Source organism: Aethalodelphis obliquidens, unplaced genomic scaffold (assembly GCF_003676395.1).
Source record: "Aethalodelphis obliquidens isolate GAN/ISIS:26980383/991018 unplaced genomic scaffold, ASM367639v1 scaffold56, whole genome shotgun sequence".
Taxonomy (NCBI): Eukaryota; Metazoa; Chordata; class Mammalia; order Artiodactyla; family Delphinidae; genus Aethalodelphis; species Aethalodelphis obliquidens.
In genome coordinates this window covers 9,250,101-9,264,811 of record NW_020838000.1, presented here as the reverse complement: position 1 = coordinate 9,264,811, position 14,711 = coordinate 9,250,101, and the positions used below count along the sequence as shown (strand labels likewise).

Here is a 14,711-nt window from a genome sequence, read left to right as displayed (position 1 = left end):
CCTCCATTTATCTTTGTGATTCCTTTTACTAGTGGCAGCTTTGAGATACAATTTATAAAAATTATAAAATTCCCTTACTTAATTAGTATGCTGTCTTTATTAAAGGTAAATATTATTTTTAAAGGTGAAGACAACCCTCATTCTGAAAAATAGGAAATTCATGCATTTGTTTCATATCCTTATACATGGCTGATTACAAATTTAATTTCATGCCAACTTGCTTGAATAGACAATCTAAGTTTTAGGGATTGGAACAGCTGTAGTATTCAATCCAAAGTATCTTATAGATACCAGTACCACAGCTTTAATGTCTTTTGCACTTTATTGCTTGGAGGATACAATTATAAAGAAATACTCTGCCTTGTGGCTTTTATGTTTCATGTTGGCATTCAGATCACAAAAGCCTCTTTGGTTCATTTTGAAACTTTGAGGGAAATGATACCTGTATGATTTAAAGTTTAAGTTTAATTGCCTTCTGCAAGTTGCTTTTGGAAGTATAGGTAGTCAAAAAGTAAAAGTAGTTTTAAATTTCAGAGGCAGAGACTAGCATAATCACTTTTTTAAATGTAGAGGTTTTATTCAAAATAGATTCTCTTGGGGACTTCCCTGGCATTCCAGTGGTTAAGACTCCATGTTTCCACTGCAGGGGACGCGGGTTCGATCCCTGGTCCGATCCCTGCGTGACACGGCCAGAAAAAAAGAAAAAAAAAAAAAGATTCTCTCAGAGCAGGAAAGTTAGAATGCCTTTGTACAATATTTTCATGCTCTTTTCTTTATTGCGTGAAAGTCATATAATCCCAACCTCCATCTCTATTTCTTATTTATGAATATAATGACTTACTGAAAATTTGTCACAAATTTCATATGCCTCCTGAAAGGCAATGTCGAGTTTTAGGTTAAAATTATGAAAGATGTTGTGAGGCCATTTGAGCGATTTAAAATAATTATAATAATAATAATAATAAAGGCAATCTATACAGGGAAAGAACTTAAATGCACACATAGATGTGGCATCAGCTCCTTGAGGTAAGCACCTGCTACATCATGCAGGAAGGTTGAGGAGTGCATTACTGGTGATGCAGACTGCTGTAGAAATAGATGTTGCCTGAAGTTTTTCACTTGGTAGTGTTACTAGTCTGTTAACATTGGAAGGACTTAGGTGACTTGTTCTAAACATTCGCCTGGTGCATGGGAGCAGGCTTTAATAAATCCAACCCCAGAATTTTAGAAGCACCTCTAGCTGAAATCTGGGCCTCCCACCCAGACTTAATACAACGACAGAAGTAAAACCATATCTATTTGAAGTGTTTAGGACCGTGACTAATCTAACATGAGGCTCTGAAAAGCCAAGAATTGCCACTGGAATTTCAGTTTCTACTCACGTAACACATAATTTAATGGTTCATACTTGGTTTCCAGAAATAGCCCAGACAGCTTAGTGAGTCCAAGTGGTTAGAGAGTGGTTTTAAACTTTATTGTACATTCCCATCACCTAGAGTGCTGCCTAAAATGTAAATTCCTGGGCACCACCCCCTGGAAAGCTGATTCCACGAGCCTAGGAATCTGCATTTTACCCAGGTAACCCAGGGGATTCTGAGGAAGGTGGTTTAGTGACAACCTTTTGGGAAACACTGGTGCAGGAGGTGTATACCCAGCAGGGCCTGCTTCGTGGGTATATTACCGGTGCATTGTACAGGCCCCTTACTCAGAAAGGCCGTGTAGCTGGCTTAATGCTCTTCCATGACCTTCTTAAAATTCTTAATTTCTGAACGAGGTTGTTCATTTCCCCCTGCATTTTCATTTTCCCCCGGGCCCTGCAAATTGTGTGGCCAGTTCTCTACACGAGCTTTTATTATGTATTACTGGAATTGTGTTTCTTGATCCTCATGGGTTGCAATAATTCAATAATGATTTTTTTTTTTTACCTGTCTGTATTAGGCTGTAAATGCCAAGGCCACTTCTAAGCTTTAGAAGTGAATGAGTATCATTCATTATAGAACATACAATTGGAAATCCTAAGAGTATGATTTTTTTCCCAAGGAAATTAAATTTTTATTCCTAGTCTTGAACATAGAAACCTATGCTTGTGTTATCCTAATACACTATGATCTTTTTCTCCTAGGATGGTACAAAACAGAAAAGAGAGCGGAAAAAGACGGTCTCCTTCAGCAGTATGCCCACGGAGAAAAAGATTAGCAGTGCAAGTGATTGTATCAATTCCATGGTGGAGGGTTCGGAACTCAAAAAGGTTCGCTCCAACTCTAGAATTTACCACAGGTATTTTTTACTGGACGCTGACATGCAGAGCCTGAGGTGGGAGCCATCCAAGAAGGATTCTGAGAAAGCCAAGATTGATATTAAATCCATCAAGGAAGTGAGAACAGGAAAAAATACAGACATATTCCGCAGCAATGGCATTTCTGACCAGATATCTGAAGACTGTGCATTTTCTGTCGTCTACGGAGAGAATTACGAGTCACTTGATTTGGTTGCCAACTCTGCAGATGTTGCGAACATCTGGGTCACGGGACTACGGTACCTAATTTCTTATGGGAAACATACGCTCGATATGTTAGAGAGTAGCCAAGACAACATGAGGACTTCTTGGGTCTCACAAATGTTTAGTGAAATTGATGTAGATAACCTGGGACATATAACTCTGTGCAACGCCGTGCAGTGTATGAGAAATCTCAACCCTGGTTTAAAAACGAGCAAAATTGAGCTTAAGTTCAAAGAATTGCACAAGTCCAAGGACAAAGCTGGTACTGAAGTCACAAAGGAGGAATTTGTTGAGGTTTTCCACGAGCTTTGTACTAGACCTGAAATTTATTTCCTTTTAGTTCAGTTCTCAAGCAATAAAGAATTCCTTGATACCAAGGACCTTATGATGTTTCTGGAGGCAGAGCAGGGTGTGGCACATATAAATGAGGAAATAAGCCTTGAAATTATTCACAAATATGAGCCATCCAAAGAGGGTCAGGAAAAGGGCTGGCTGTCCATAGACGGGTTCACTAATTACCTTGTGTCCTCTGACTGTTATATATTTGATCCAGAGCATAAGAAGGTCTGTCAGGACATGAAGCAACCCTTGTCTCATTACTTTATAAACTCATCTCATAATACGTACTTAATAGAGGATCAGTTCCGAGGTCCCTCTGATATCACAGGATACATCCGAGCTCTTAAAATGGGTTGCCGGAGTGTTGAATTGGATGTATGGGACGGGCCGGATAATGAACCTGTGATTTACACAGGCCACACCATGACCTCGCAGATCGTCTTCCGCAGCGTCATTGATATTATTAACAAGTATGCATTCTTTGCTTCCGAGTACCCTCTCATCCTGTGTTTGGAAAATCACTGTTCTATTAAACAACAGAAGGTCATGGTTCAACACATGAAGAAAATTTTAGGAGACAAGCTCTACACAACCTCACCCAGTGCTGAGGAATCTTACCTGCCATCCCCAGATGTCCTGAAAGGGAAGATACTCATTAAGGCAAAGAAGCTGTCTTCCAACTGCTCTGGAGTAGAGGGCGATGTTACTGATGAGGATGAAGGGGCAGAGATGTCTCAGAGGATGGGCAAGGAGAACACAGAGCTGCCCAACCACGTGCCTGCCAAGCGCTTCCAGCTCTGCAAAGAGCTGTCCGAGCTGGTGAGCATCTGCAAGTCGGTGCAGTTCAAAGAGTTCCAGGTGTCCTTTCAGGTTCAGAAGTACTGGGAAGTCTGCTCATTCAACGAAGTGCTTGCCAGCAAATACGCCAACGAGAATGCAGGGGACTTTGTCAATTATAACAAGCGCTTTCTCGCCAGGGTTTTTCCCAGCCCCATGAGAATTGACTCCAGCAACATGAACCCTCAAGATTTTTGGAAATGTGGTTGTCAGATCGTGGCCATGAACTTTCAGACCCCGGGACTGATGATGGACCTGAACATCGGCTGGTTTAGGCAGAACGGGAACTGCGGCTACGTGCTGCGGCCGGCCATCATGAGGGAGGAGGTCTCCTTCTTCAGCGCCAACACCAAAGACTCCGTCCCAGGAGTCTCACCCCAGCTCCTTCATATCAAGATCATCAGCGGGCAGAACTTCCCCAAACCCAAAGGGTCGGGTGCTAAAGGCGACGTGGTGGACCCTTACGTCTACGTTGAGATCCACGGGATCCCCGCTGACTGTGCAGAACAGAGGACAAAAACAGTGCACCAGAACGGAGACGCTCCCATCTTCGACGAAAGCTTTGAGTTCCAGATCAACCTGCCCGAACTGGCCATGGTGCGCTTTGTGGTCCTGGACGACGACTACATCGGGGATGAGTTCATCGGCCAGTACACGATTCCCTTCGAGTGTCTGCAGACGGGCTACCGCCACGTGCCGCTGCAGTCGCTCACCGGCGAGGTCCTCGCCCACGCTTCTCTGTTCGTGCACGTGGCCATCACGAACCGGAGAGGAGGCGGGAAGCCTCACAAGAGGGGCCTCTCTGTGAGGAAAGGGAAGAAGTCCAGGGAATATGCGTCCCTGAGAACACTGTGGATTAAAACTGTGGACGAGGTCTTCAAGAATGCCCAGTCCCCAATTCGGGACGCCACCGACCTGAGAGAGAACATGCAGGTACGGCGCGGGGGCTTGTGTGCGCCTGCGCGCGGGCTCGTGTGCGACTGCGCGCGGTGTAAGAGGCTTTTGGAGGGTTTCTTTAAATAGTCGTATTTCCCATCTTAAATACTTTGTAAATTCCCATCGCTTGTAAGAATGTTTACCACTGATCTCATTTTTTTTATCATGTGAATTTCCAAAACGGCAGCTGGTATTGAACACACTCTATGGGAATGAGACAGCCTTGCTGCTGAGTCCACCACACCCGACCTGGTCCCTGTTAATCAATAGGGAACAGTCCCCCGTCTTCTCTAAAAGCGCACATGGGAATCTCTGGTATTTCTGAATATTCCTTAGCTGGAACACACTGACGTCAAGCCCATCAAACTAGAGGGACACGTTCCGGTCCTTTCTTGTGGGGCCGTCATGCTGCGGGAATGGTGAGCCTGTAAGCGGCCCGTGGGTTTATGTGTTGAGCCTGCTCTTGACTCTGCAGCGCAGCTATCTAATTGTGTAAGTAAAAGACACGTGACACCTGTATTTATTAGATGTCTGAGATAATAATTACCTCTGAACCGCGTAGTGGCGAAAAGCAATCAGTCAGGGTTAGGTATGTAATTAAGGATTGTCCACGTGTCTAGCAGGATACTGGGACTACCAGTGATGCAGAACGAGGCTGCGAGGGCTACCTCACACACACACCTACCCCAGCCCATCCCAGTGTGTGATGGGTCACCGCTCAGTGTGTTTAAAAACGATAAAAAAAGATACACACACACACACACACACACACACACACATACGTGTATATATATATAATCTTTATAACTATTATGAGCAGAATGCCAGCAGCAAGTAAAATTAAAAGACCTTCCCACAATGGAGACCTTTTGTTTTATTTCTTGTCTCATAGTAAATGTGGAGGGTGTCTCCCTATCTCTGAGGGTGCCATGGTTGGTGGACCTCAGCTCTGAGCAGGCCGCACGTCCCTGCCCTACGGCAGCTGTCATGCGCAGGAAGCCGAGCGCCGTCCTTCCAGGGCCGCGTGTCTGTTCTGAACCCACACTGCAGTTGGTGCTGTGTGATGCCCCTGCCGCACCCGGGCGGTCGGGCCAGGGATGCAGCAGGAAACAGCAGACTTTAGTTGGGGCTGGGCAGCAGATGATAAACAAATAGGACAACGGCAGGTGAAGAAGAAGTAACTGGGGAGTGTGATGGTGTGACTGGGGGCCCCCCTTAGAGCTCTCAGTAAGGATTTATTGTTATGAGCAGTCAACATCCAAGTGATTTTGGACAAAATGATACACAGCTTGATGCCCATATTTAAAGCAATATTAATAAAAAGAAAATGTTTAAATTTAAAACCAACGTGCTGCTCATTTCCAAGGACGGGGGTGTTTGAGAACAGAAGGCACAGGGCTTGGGGGGCCCAGATCCCTCCCCTATGGCCGCCATGCTCTCAGCCCAGGTCAGGACCCAGGTGTGCCTGGGGTGACTCATTTTTCGGTTGGAATGTACCTGTTCTGGCAGCACAGTGATTAAGAGCAGAGGCCTCATCCTCGGCAGACTTCAGGTAAAATCCTGACCCCTTCACCTGCTAGCTGTGTGACCTCAGACAAACAACAGAGACAGGCCACAGCTGAGGCTCGGGCCCAGCGTGGCTGGTTGAAAGGATCAGATGGGGTCATGTATATTACCTATGCCTTGCACACAGTGCTCAGGGAACACCGACTCGTGGCTTTTTACAGTATGGAAGGGTTTCCTTTAATGGGGATTTTAATGGCACCTCTGGTGATTAGAAAAAAAGAGCATTGAGAACAGGAGAAGCAGCATGGAGACGGGGCTAGGGGAAGGGAAGGCTGTGGTACCAGGCAGGAAGGTCTCCCACCGGGCACATCTCCACGGAAACTGCAGCATCCTCCAAGTTCCTTTAGCTTTGGAACCAGCTGGTATGAACAGGTGAGAGAGACTCAAGTTTCTATCTTGCAAATATTCCTCTTTTTTTTTTTTTTTGGATGGCTGGCATATTTGATACTTATTTTAAGCCTGATTTTTTTTTTTCTGAATCTTTACCTTTTTGAATGCAGAAGCCTTCTTTTTGGTTTGTTCATAATTACATATCAGCATTAGCACTGCTGTGAACTTTGATCTGAAAAGTAGCTTTGCCCTTCGGAAGAATTTAACTTATTTGCCTTTTCCATACTTTTGATAAATTGGTATTACAAATATCTATAACTATGTTTACTTTGGAAAGTAGCCATTTTTCCCAGGATAAGATAATCATTAACCATGTCTGTCATAACACTGCTAGTAACTGTTGTACCAGGCAGTCCAAGGATAACCAAGTATATTGAGTATAACATCCCCGAGAAATTAAAACCCTGGTGAATTACAAAGCGCCTTCTTCTTTCCATTGAGCAGAATGCAGTGGTGTCCTTCAAGGAGCTGTGTGGCCTCTCCTCCGTAGCCAACCTCATGCAGTGCATGCTGGCGGTGTCTCCCCGCTTCCTGGGACCTGATAACACGCCCCTGGTGGTCCTGAATCTCAGCGAGCAGTATCCCACCATGGAGTTGCAGGGAATCGTGCCCGAGGTTCTGAAAAAGATCGTAACAACTTACGACATGGTGAGTGGCTCTTTGCACTTTTATGGAGCCCAGGGGAGAGGGGTGTCTTAGGACAGTACCCCGACATGCTTAGGAGCTCTTGCTGAGGTGTGCTTTCCTAGTTCAGGCTTCCTTTACCTGTGCTGGAAAAGTTATTCCCCTGACCTTGCTGTATTTGAAAGACTTTAGTGTTTTGTTGTTGCTATTTTAGAAAGCAGGATTCAGACAGCTTTTCAAGAATGTATCTGAATTGACTTCTAAAGCATACCCTATTTTCCACATATATATAGGAGGGAATTTTTTTAACCTTTCCCTGCAATCAGCCATTGAGTCACTCATTTTTATTTTGTTTTCAAACTGGTAAAGGTGAGAAATTTAGTTTTTTTTCCAAAAATACACTTTAAATACCACCAGAGGCAGGTGCTTCCACTACATGACTCTATATTGTGCAAAGTTTTCCTTCCTTATAGCAGCTGCTCTGTGACGCCTGTGATTGGTAATCAGCTTAGCGTTAATGAGGAATCCTCAGGACACCTAGAATATTGCATTTTTGCCCTTAAGGTCTATCTTGCGTTTTCCTAATTGCTTCCTGCTCTCGCTGTACTTTTTGATTTATCGTAACCCTGAGGGATGAGTTAGTGAACAACACCGTTTCAAGCTCGCAGTGTAGCTGAAGTTGTCAAAATGCCAGTGAGCACCGCAGGTCCTCCCCTGCGGTCGGGGTTAAGGGTGGTGCTGGACACTCCCCTCCCAGATGGGCGAGGCTGTCAGCCTGTGCTCAGAGGTAAGAGGCCTCACCCACCACCTCCTCCACACGAGAAGCAGGAGCTCAGACCACAAAACTCAAGGCTGCTTCTCAGGTAGCCTGCTGTGGTCTAAGACAAATCAGGAGTGGCATTGTAAACCTTACAGAAATGTATTTCTTTTACTATTCTGTAAGTTGACCTGAAAGCTGCAATTCAGAGGGATTTATACAATTTCCAGGAAAGAAAAAAATGCTTTAGGTCAGCATTTCCCACAGTGTCTGCTGAGGAACCTTGGTTTCTTAGGATATTAATAAGTGTCACATGGGAGAAAGGGTTCCGTGTTGAAATAATTTAGGGAAATACTGGTTTGAGCAAAATTAATCAGATGTCTTCACTGCAGGACTGTGTGGGGCCTTTTGATGGCTGGCAGTGGCTTTCCAAAGGGTGATGGACATAGTATGCCCTATTTGACAAATTGTCTTGACCAGGGGGTACTATTTCCAAAAACAAAAGTTTGGAAGGATTTTTGTTCTTAATCTTCTTCACGTCTTAGCCTTGTTCACCCAAATCTTTGGGTGCATAAGACCTGGAAGTCCAAGTCAGAAACATGCAGCACTTTTTTTTTCTTTTGCTCTTTCTTTCCCCCAGTTTTATTGAGAAATAATTGACACTCACGTATAAGTTTAAGGCGTACAGCATGATGGTTTGACTTATGCATATTGTGAAATGATTACCACAGTGGGTTCAGCTGACATCCATCTTCTCATATAAAAAGAAGGAAGAGGAGAGGAAAGGAAAAAAAAATTTCTTGTGATAAGAGGTCTTAGGATTTATTTTCTTAAGTTTTCTGTGCATCAGTCATCATGGTATATATTACATTCCTAGGACTTATTTATCTTATAACTGGAAATGTCTACCTTTTGACCACCTTCCTTCAGTTCTCACTGTCTGCACCCTTCACCTCTGGTAACCACAAATCTGATCTCTTTTTCTATGAGTTTGGTTTTTTGTTTTTGTTTTGTTTTGTTTTAGTTTCCACATGTAAGTGGGTCATACAGTATTTGTCTTTCTCTGACTCATTACACTTAACATAATACCTTCAGGGTTCATCTGTGTTGTAGCAAATGGTAGGATCTCCTCATATTTTAATATATATATATGTATATCTCACAACTTCTTTATCTATCCATAGACATTTAGGTTGTTTCCATATCTTGGCTATTGTAAATAATGCTGCTATGAACATGGGGGTGCATGTATCTTTTTGAGTTAGTGTTTTTTTGACCTTAGGATATATTCTGAAAAGTGGAATTGCTGCATCATATGGTAGTCCTGTTTTTAACTCTTTGAGGATCTTCCATGCTGTTTTCCCTAGTAGCTATACAAATTTACATTCCCACCAATAATAAGAGTGCAGTATTTTAAACAGCTTATCAATTCATTACCTTAAGAAAAAGTGGTATTTGATCTTTTTCCTAAGTTCCAATGCAATAACCACATGTTGTAGCAGGTGCTTATTATTCCCTGCTCTTTCCAGCTTAGAGTTCACAGTGATGTAAGATAAATAAGGACGGAACACTGGACACTGCAGGCAAACTGCAGGGAGTGACAGTCACCCTTCAGAAAGAGGGACGGCCAGGGGCAAATGCGTCTGTAAACATGGGCTGGGGGAGCACTGTGCTGGGTGCTGGAGGGGCCACAGGCATGAGCATAAGGGGTCCCTGTCCTCAGGGAGCCATCCAGTCTGCTAGGATGGCAGCTGGGGAACAAAACAAAGAAGCTTATGCTGAGATTTCTTTGGGGGGAAAAGATGGAAAGACAGGAAAAAGAGGTTAAATGGAAAAGTCTGAAGAGCTCTTGCATGCTGTGCCTCAGGCTACCTCGTTGGTTTCATGAGAAGAAGCCCAAAGAAGTGGCTGATATTTGTAAATGCTTTTTAAACTTAAGCCACAAATAAAATCGTTAGACATTTTGCAGACCCACGTCATTGACCAACATCTAAGATGACTTACCGGCTCAGGTGTGTTACTGGTCACGCAGTGACATTTCTTTATGGTAACCTTTTTAACAGGACCTTCCTGAGAGTGGGATGTGGTGCCCCAGGGAGGTGTTAGCTGGAAGGGTCGGTACCCAGGCGCTAGTCCAGGCTGAGCCCACAGCGGGAGTGGGACCATAGCTGGGTGGACACAGTGCCCACCATATCACTTCCCCCGCCCCTTCCTCTCCCTGGGCTGGCAGATGATAACATTTACTATGTAACTCTTATCTACATATAACTTTATAATTGTGTTGTTGTAGAAATGATAAGACAGTTGGCTTGCTTAAGTTTTTAAAGTTGTGAAATTAGTCTTACATAATGTCTGCTTGACATAGCTGGGCTGCGTCATACCCCTAGCTTCATTGATTTGCTCTCTTTTTCATTCCACCTGCTAAACTAAGCTATAAAGTACTTAAAATGTTTAAGTTTATAATTCAAATGTTTATAATTTGCATTTTAAAGGTTGTCATATTGCTACAGCAATATTATAGCTCTTGTAATATTTTATAGTCCATTTATTAGTGACGTAATTATTTCTCACCTTCTGACAATTAATTTATTAAAGCTAGCCAAAGAATAGATGAAATACTGATGGGAAATGTCATAAGGTCCTGGATAGCCTTTATTTTTGTAACGTTTGTTATGTTGAGCTTAACCCAAAATTAGCCTTAAAATAAGATCTTATTTCATTTCACTGACTTCCCATTTATAGTTTGCAGACTCCAAATGAGAAGTAAGCGTAGTTTGAGAAATCCACCCCTCCCCACAAAGTCCTGTGTTACTGCGAGTCTGCACTGCTGAAGTTGCCCTCCAGTGAGGACAGGATTGCGGTATCTCCTAAGAGTGTACAGATATGTATTTATGCTGTCAAGAGTGTGACTATTTTTCTGTCTAAACTCTTATTAATAAACGAGTTGTAGCTGAAATATGCCAGTGTCTTTGTGAAAAAGGAGAGTGCAGGGAAGGAGCTGGTTGTGGAAATGTGGACACTGTGTAAGGCGGTGTGGAGGCTAGGAAAGAGGGCCCACACTCAGGGTGGCCTGCAGCCCCATTTGCCTGGGACAGACCCTGCTTGTACACCTGTTGTCCCAGCATAATTATTAATAGTTCTCCCTTTAACCCTTAAAAGTGTCCCTGCTTAGATAATTAGTTGTGTGGTCACCCTGCCCACGGCCCCTAGATTGTCCTAATGGCTCTTGTGATCCCACCAACGAACAGGTCTTCAGAGTGGCCCAAATTGTGGTTTTTTGCCCTATTTGTCGTCCCTCCTTGGATCCCGGAAGTGGTGAGGTTTGAGGCTGGGACGTTGCTCAGGAAGGCGGGTGTCAAAGCCACCCGGGAGCAGAGGAAGAGAAACACAGACACCTTCTTAGATCAGGCAGATGGGGGAGAACTAGGGAGGGACCGGTCTGGAGAGTGGGAGTGACTGTGTGGTCACACAAGGGAGGCTTTTCTTCCCTGGACGCGTTCACAGTTTAGTGGAAGAGATGAAACCTATCCAGAGATAGTGAGAGGATAGATGATATAGACAGATGTGTTAAAATATGTAAACAGGGCTTCCCTGGTGGCGCAGTGGTTGAGAGTCCGCCTGCCGATGCAGGGGACACGGGTTCGTGCTCCGGTCCGGGAAGACCCCACATGCCGCGGAGCGGCTGGGCCCGTGAGCCATGGCCGCTGAGCCTGCGCGTCCGGAGCCTGTGCTCCACAACGGGAGAGGCCGCAACAGTGAGAGGCCCGCGTACTGAAAAAAAAAAAAAAATATATATATATATATAAACAGATTATTTGGATGTTCATGGGAGAGAACGGTCAGTTTCAAGTTTAGGAATTAGGAAGACTTCAAGGAAACACTGGCCTCTGACCCTTAAGAACAACTCAGATTTCAGCAGGTGAAGAAACGGAGACTGTTGCAGGCTGAGTTCCCAGGGTGAAACACTCTCAGAAATGGGAAGCATGTGTTCTAGGAAACTCAAGCGTGGACTGTGGGAGTTCTTGCACATTTTTGAGCAGCAAAGAGCCATGCTCAGAATTAAGATTATGGACTGTGGGAGGGTAGGGGTGAAAGAGAACTCAGAGGCCGCCTGCTGAGCGTCTTTATTTTGCAGATGAGAAAATGGAAACCAAGTGGTGCATCAAATTAATGGCAGAACCATTAATGGTTCTGATGGCAGGTTTAGAACCTGACGAGTCTCTTTGTCCAGTTTTTGCCCTGCAGTCCAGATCAGGAAGATGAGCCATGTGTGGTGTGTGGATGACTGACGAATCTGCCCATAAAGCCCAGACAGCGCCAATACTCATGATCTGACGTTGTTCATGTGGGGCCCTTGAAGTCCCAGGTACCTTATTTCTGATTCTTGCTCCCCCATGAAAGTGGAGAAGAATTCGTCTTGCATACTTTGGCGTATGTTAAAAGGCAGATCCGATGAGCTTAAAATAAGGAAGACTGTATTCAACAGATTGAGTTCCACTCAACGGAATCTGATTATAAGTACCTGAATATATCTTTTGTATTATTACTTCAGAAAACAGAAAATTTAAGTGTTTTACTTGAAAGTGTGTGTCAGTGAACTTGAATGCATCCACTGTTGAGAATCAGATATCACAGTTGAGCTCGTTCTCTCACGTGTTTAAAGGCTGGTTTGGAGAAGATAAGGATTACGTAACCTGAGTAAGAGATTCTGGTGAGTGAGCGGGTCCCCTCTCCGTAACACACAGTGCTCCTGGGATGATCTGCCAGGAGGCTTCAGGACCACTTCAGGCTTCCCCTCTCCCGTCATCATCATCTTTTTATACAAAAGTGGTTTTTACCACCCTTTTTAATGTTGATGAAAGTAATGATTCAGCTCTCCAGCTATCTTTGGTTATTAGTTTCAGATTTACCGTCTGCTTTACGCTTAAATGTTTTTAAATGTTATGAGATCTGTGCTAACAAATAGAGACCAAGATGTCGACATTCTTCCTTGACTGAGGGAAAACACTGGGAGTTTAAATATTTTGTGGAGTGTTACATAAAAAGAAAGTTCTCTTTAAAATTTTTTCATTGGACTTTGAGGGCAGTATTCTCGGTGAAAGAAGCCAGACGCAGAAAGACAAGCCCTGCGGGATTCCACTTAAATGAGGTATCTAAGATAGTCAGATTCATAAAATCAAAGACTAGACTGGGAGTTACCAGGCGCTGGAGATAGGACGTTATGAATCAACAGGCATGACGTTTCAGGTAGGTAAGGTGGAGGAGTTCTAGAGACCCGTGTACAGTAGCACCTTGTACCTCTAGTCAGCAGTAATGCATTGTACAGGTAAGCATTTGTTCAGAGGGGTAGATCTCACGTTAAGTGTCCTTATCACATAAATATTTTTTAAAGAAAAAAGTCTTTTTCCTTGGTTTTGCTTACAATTTTTCTGCACTATGGAATATGCTTCAGTCATTGTAAGTAAATTGACAATGAAGTCACAGGGAACGAAAAGGAGAGAAGAGGAAAAAGGAAAGAAAAGGATGCCCAGCTCTGTCACAGAGAGCACGGCTGTTCACATACACAGTGGCGGGCTCTCGATCAGCCGTAGCTGCTCGGAGATTACCCATGCATTCATTCCTGTCATTGCCGTTCCTTTGTCTCTGCTTTCTATCTGAAATTAATTTGTTTCCATCTTTTACAGCTTCACAAAAATCTTGATTTTAATTGCCTTCACACTTAATTAAGAAAGCACTCTCTGAGGAATCCGTTTATCCAGTAGAGAACAGTAGTTTTTAGTGTTCAAAAAAGAAGGAACAAGATGCTTTGTCTAGGAGCATGTTATTTGCTTGCTGTGAATATTTTTATATAAGTTACTGGATCGTCCCTTCTACCTCATGGCTTTAAATATTTCTTAAATAAAGCAAGGTACTTTAAATAAAATATGTGAAACGAAGGGTTTTTTTCTTACACAGATATGTTGGCAGTCGGCATGCAGCATCAGGAGTGCTCTGCCCTATGTTGTTGGTATGGGTTCCTGTATTTTCTCTGGCCACTGCTTAATGCAGGGAAGAGAGAAATCACACTTCATAATTGATGGAGTCTGCCCATCTGGACCAAGCAGAGATCATCTGTAATAAGGTTATTATTGATTCCCATCTCCTCTGTGGCTGCTTTTATCACTCTCCTGCCTCAGAACTTGACATTAAAAGCATCTTTTAATTGGAGGTGTCAACTCTCCCAATTTTTATAACTGTAGAAAAATAGAGTATTATGCCTTGGGATAAGACTGAGCTACAAAGAGGGGGAAAAAAAGACAGATTAGGGAAAGGTGAATGTACCCTGCTACAGGGGGAAGAGCAGAAACCCAAAGTCTCTAGTTTAATTCAGTGACAGGGGAGGTCCAGCCGGTGACGTTTCCAAAACGGTTTCTCTGGCATCATCAAAACCATACAGCTGACCCACTTCAGAGCGACTGCCAACCCCACGGGAAGGGAAAAGTAATGTTTACAGGATGGAATGTGATGATGGTATCAGTCGTATCATCAGATCAGCTGTAGAGGCTGCCACTCAGCCACCAGAAGCAGGGAGATTGAGAAACTTAGGGGAGATGGTGCTTCACGGTGTGATATGGTGGTGATTGCACGACTATATCTTGCATCCGCTTTTCATGTTTTACATGTCTCCACAGAAACCATCGAGGGACACATATGTAGAAGTATTCTTACACACACACACACACACACACACACACACACACACACACACACACACACACACAC

At 43.8% G+C, this 14,711-nt stretch overlaps 1 protein-coding gene across 2 annotated transcripts in view; it reads left to right on the top strand.

The window, feature by feature from the left end:
* PLCL2 (phospholipase C like 2) overlaps window positions 1–14,711 on the top strand; it is a 191,448-nt gene that overhangs the window by 107,495 nt on the left and 69,242 nt on the right. For both annotated transcript variants that reach the window (XM_027086550.1, XM_027086551.1), the window contains exons 2-3: window positions 2,123–4,609; window positions 7,013–7,216. In XM_027086550.1, coding sequence (XP_026942351.1) covers window positions 2,123–4,609; window positions 7,013–7,216 — 2,691 coding nt within the window. The remainder of the gene's footprint in view (window positions 1–2,122; window positions 4,610–7,012; window positions 7,217–14,711) is intronic.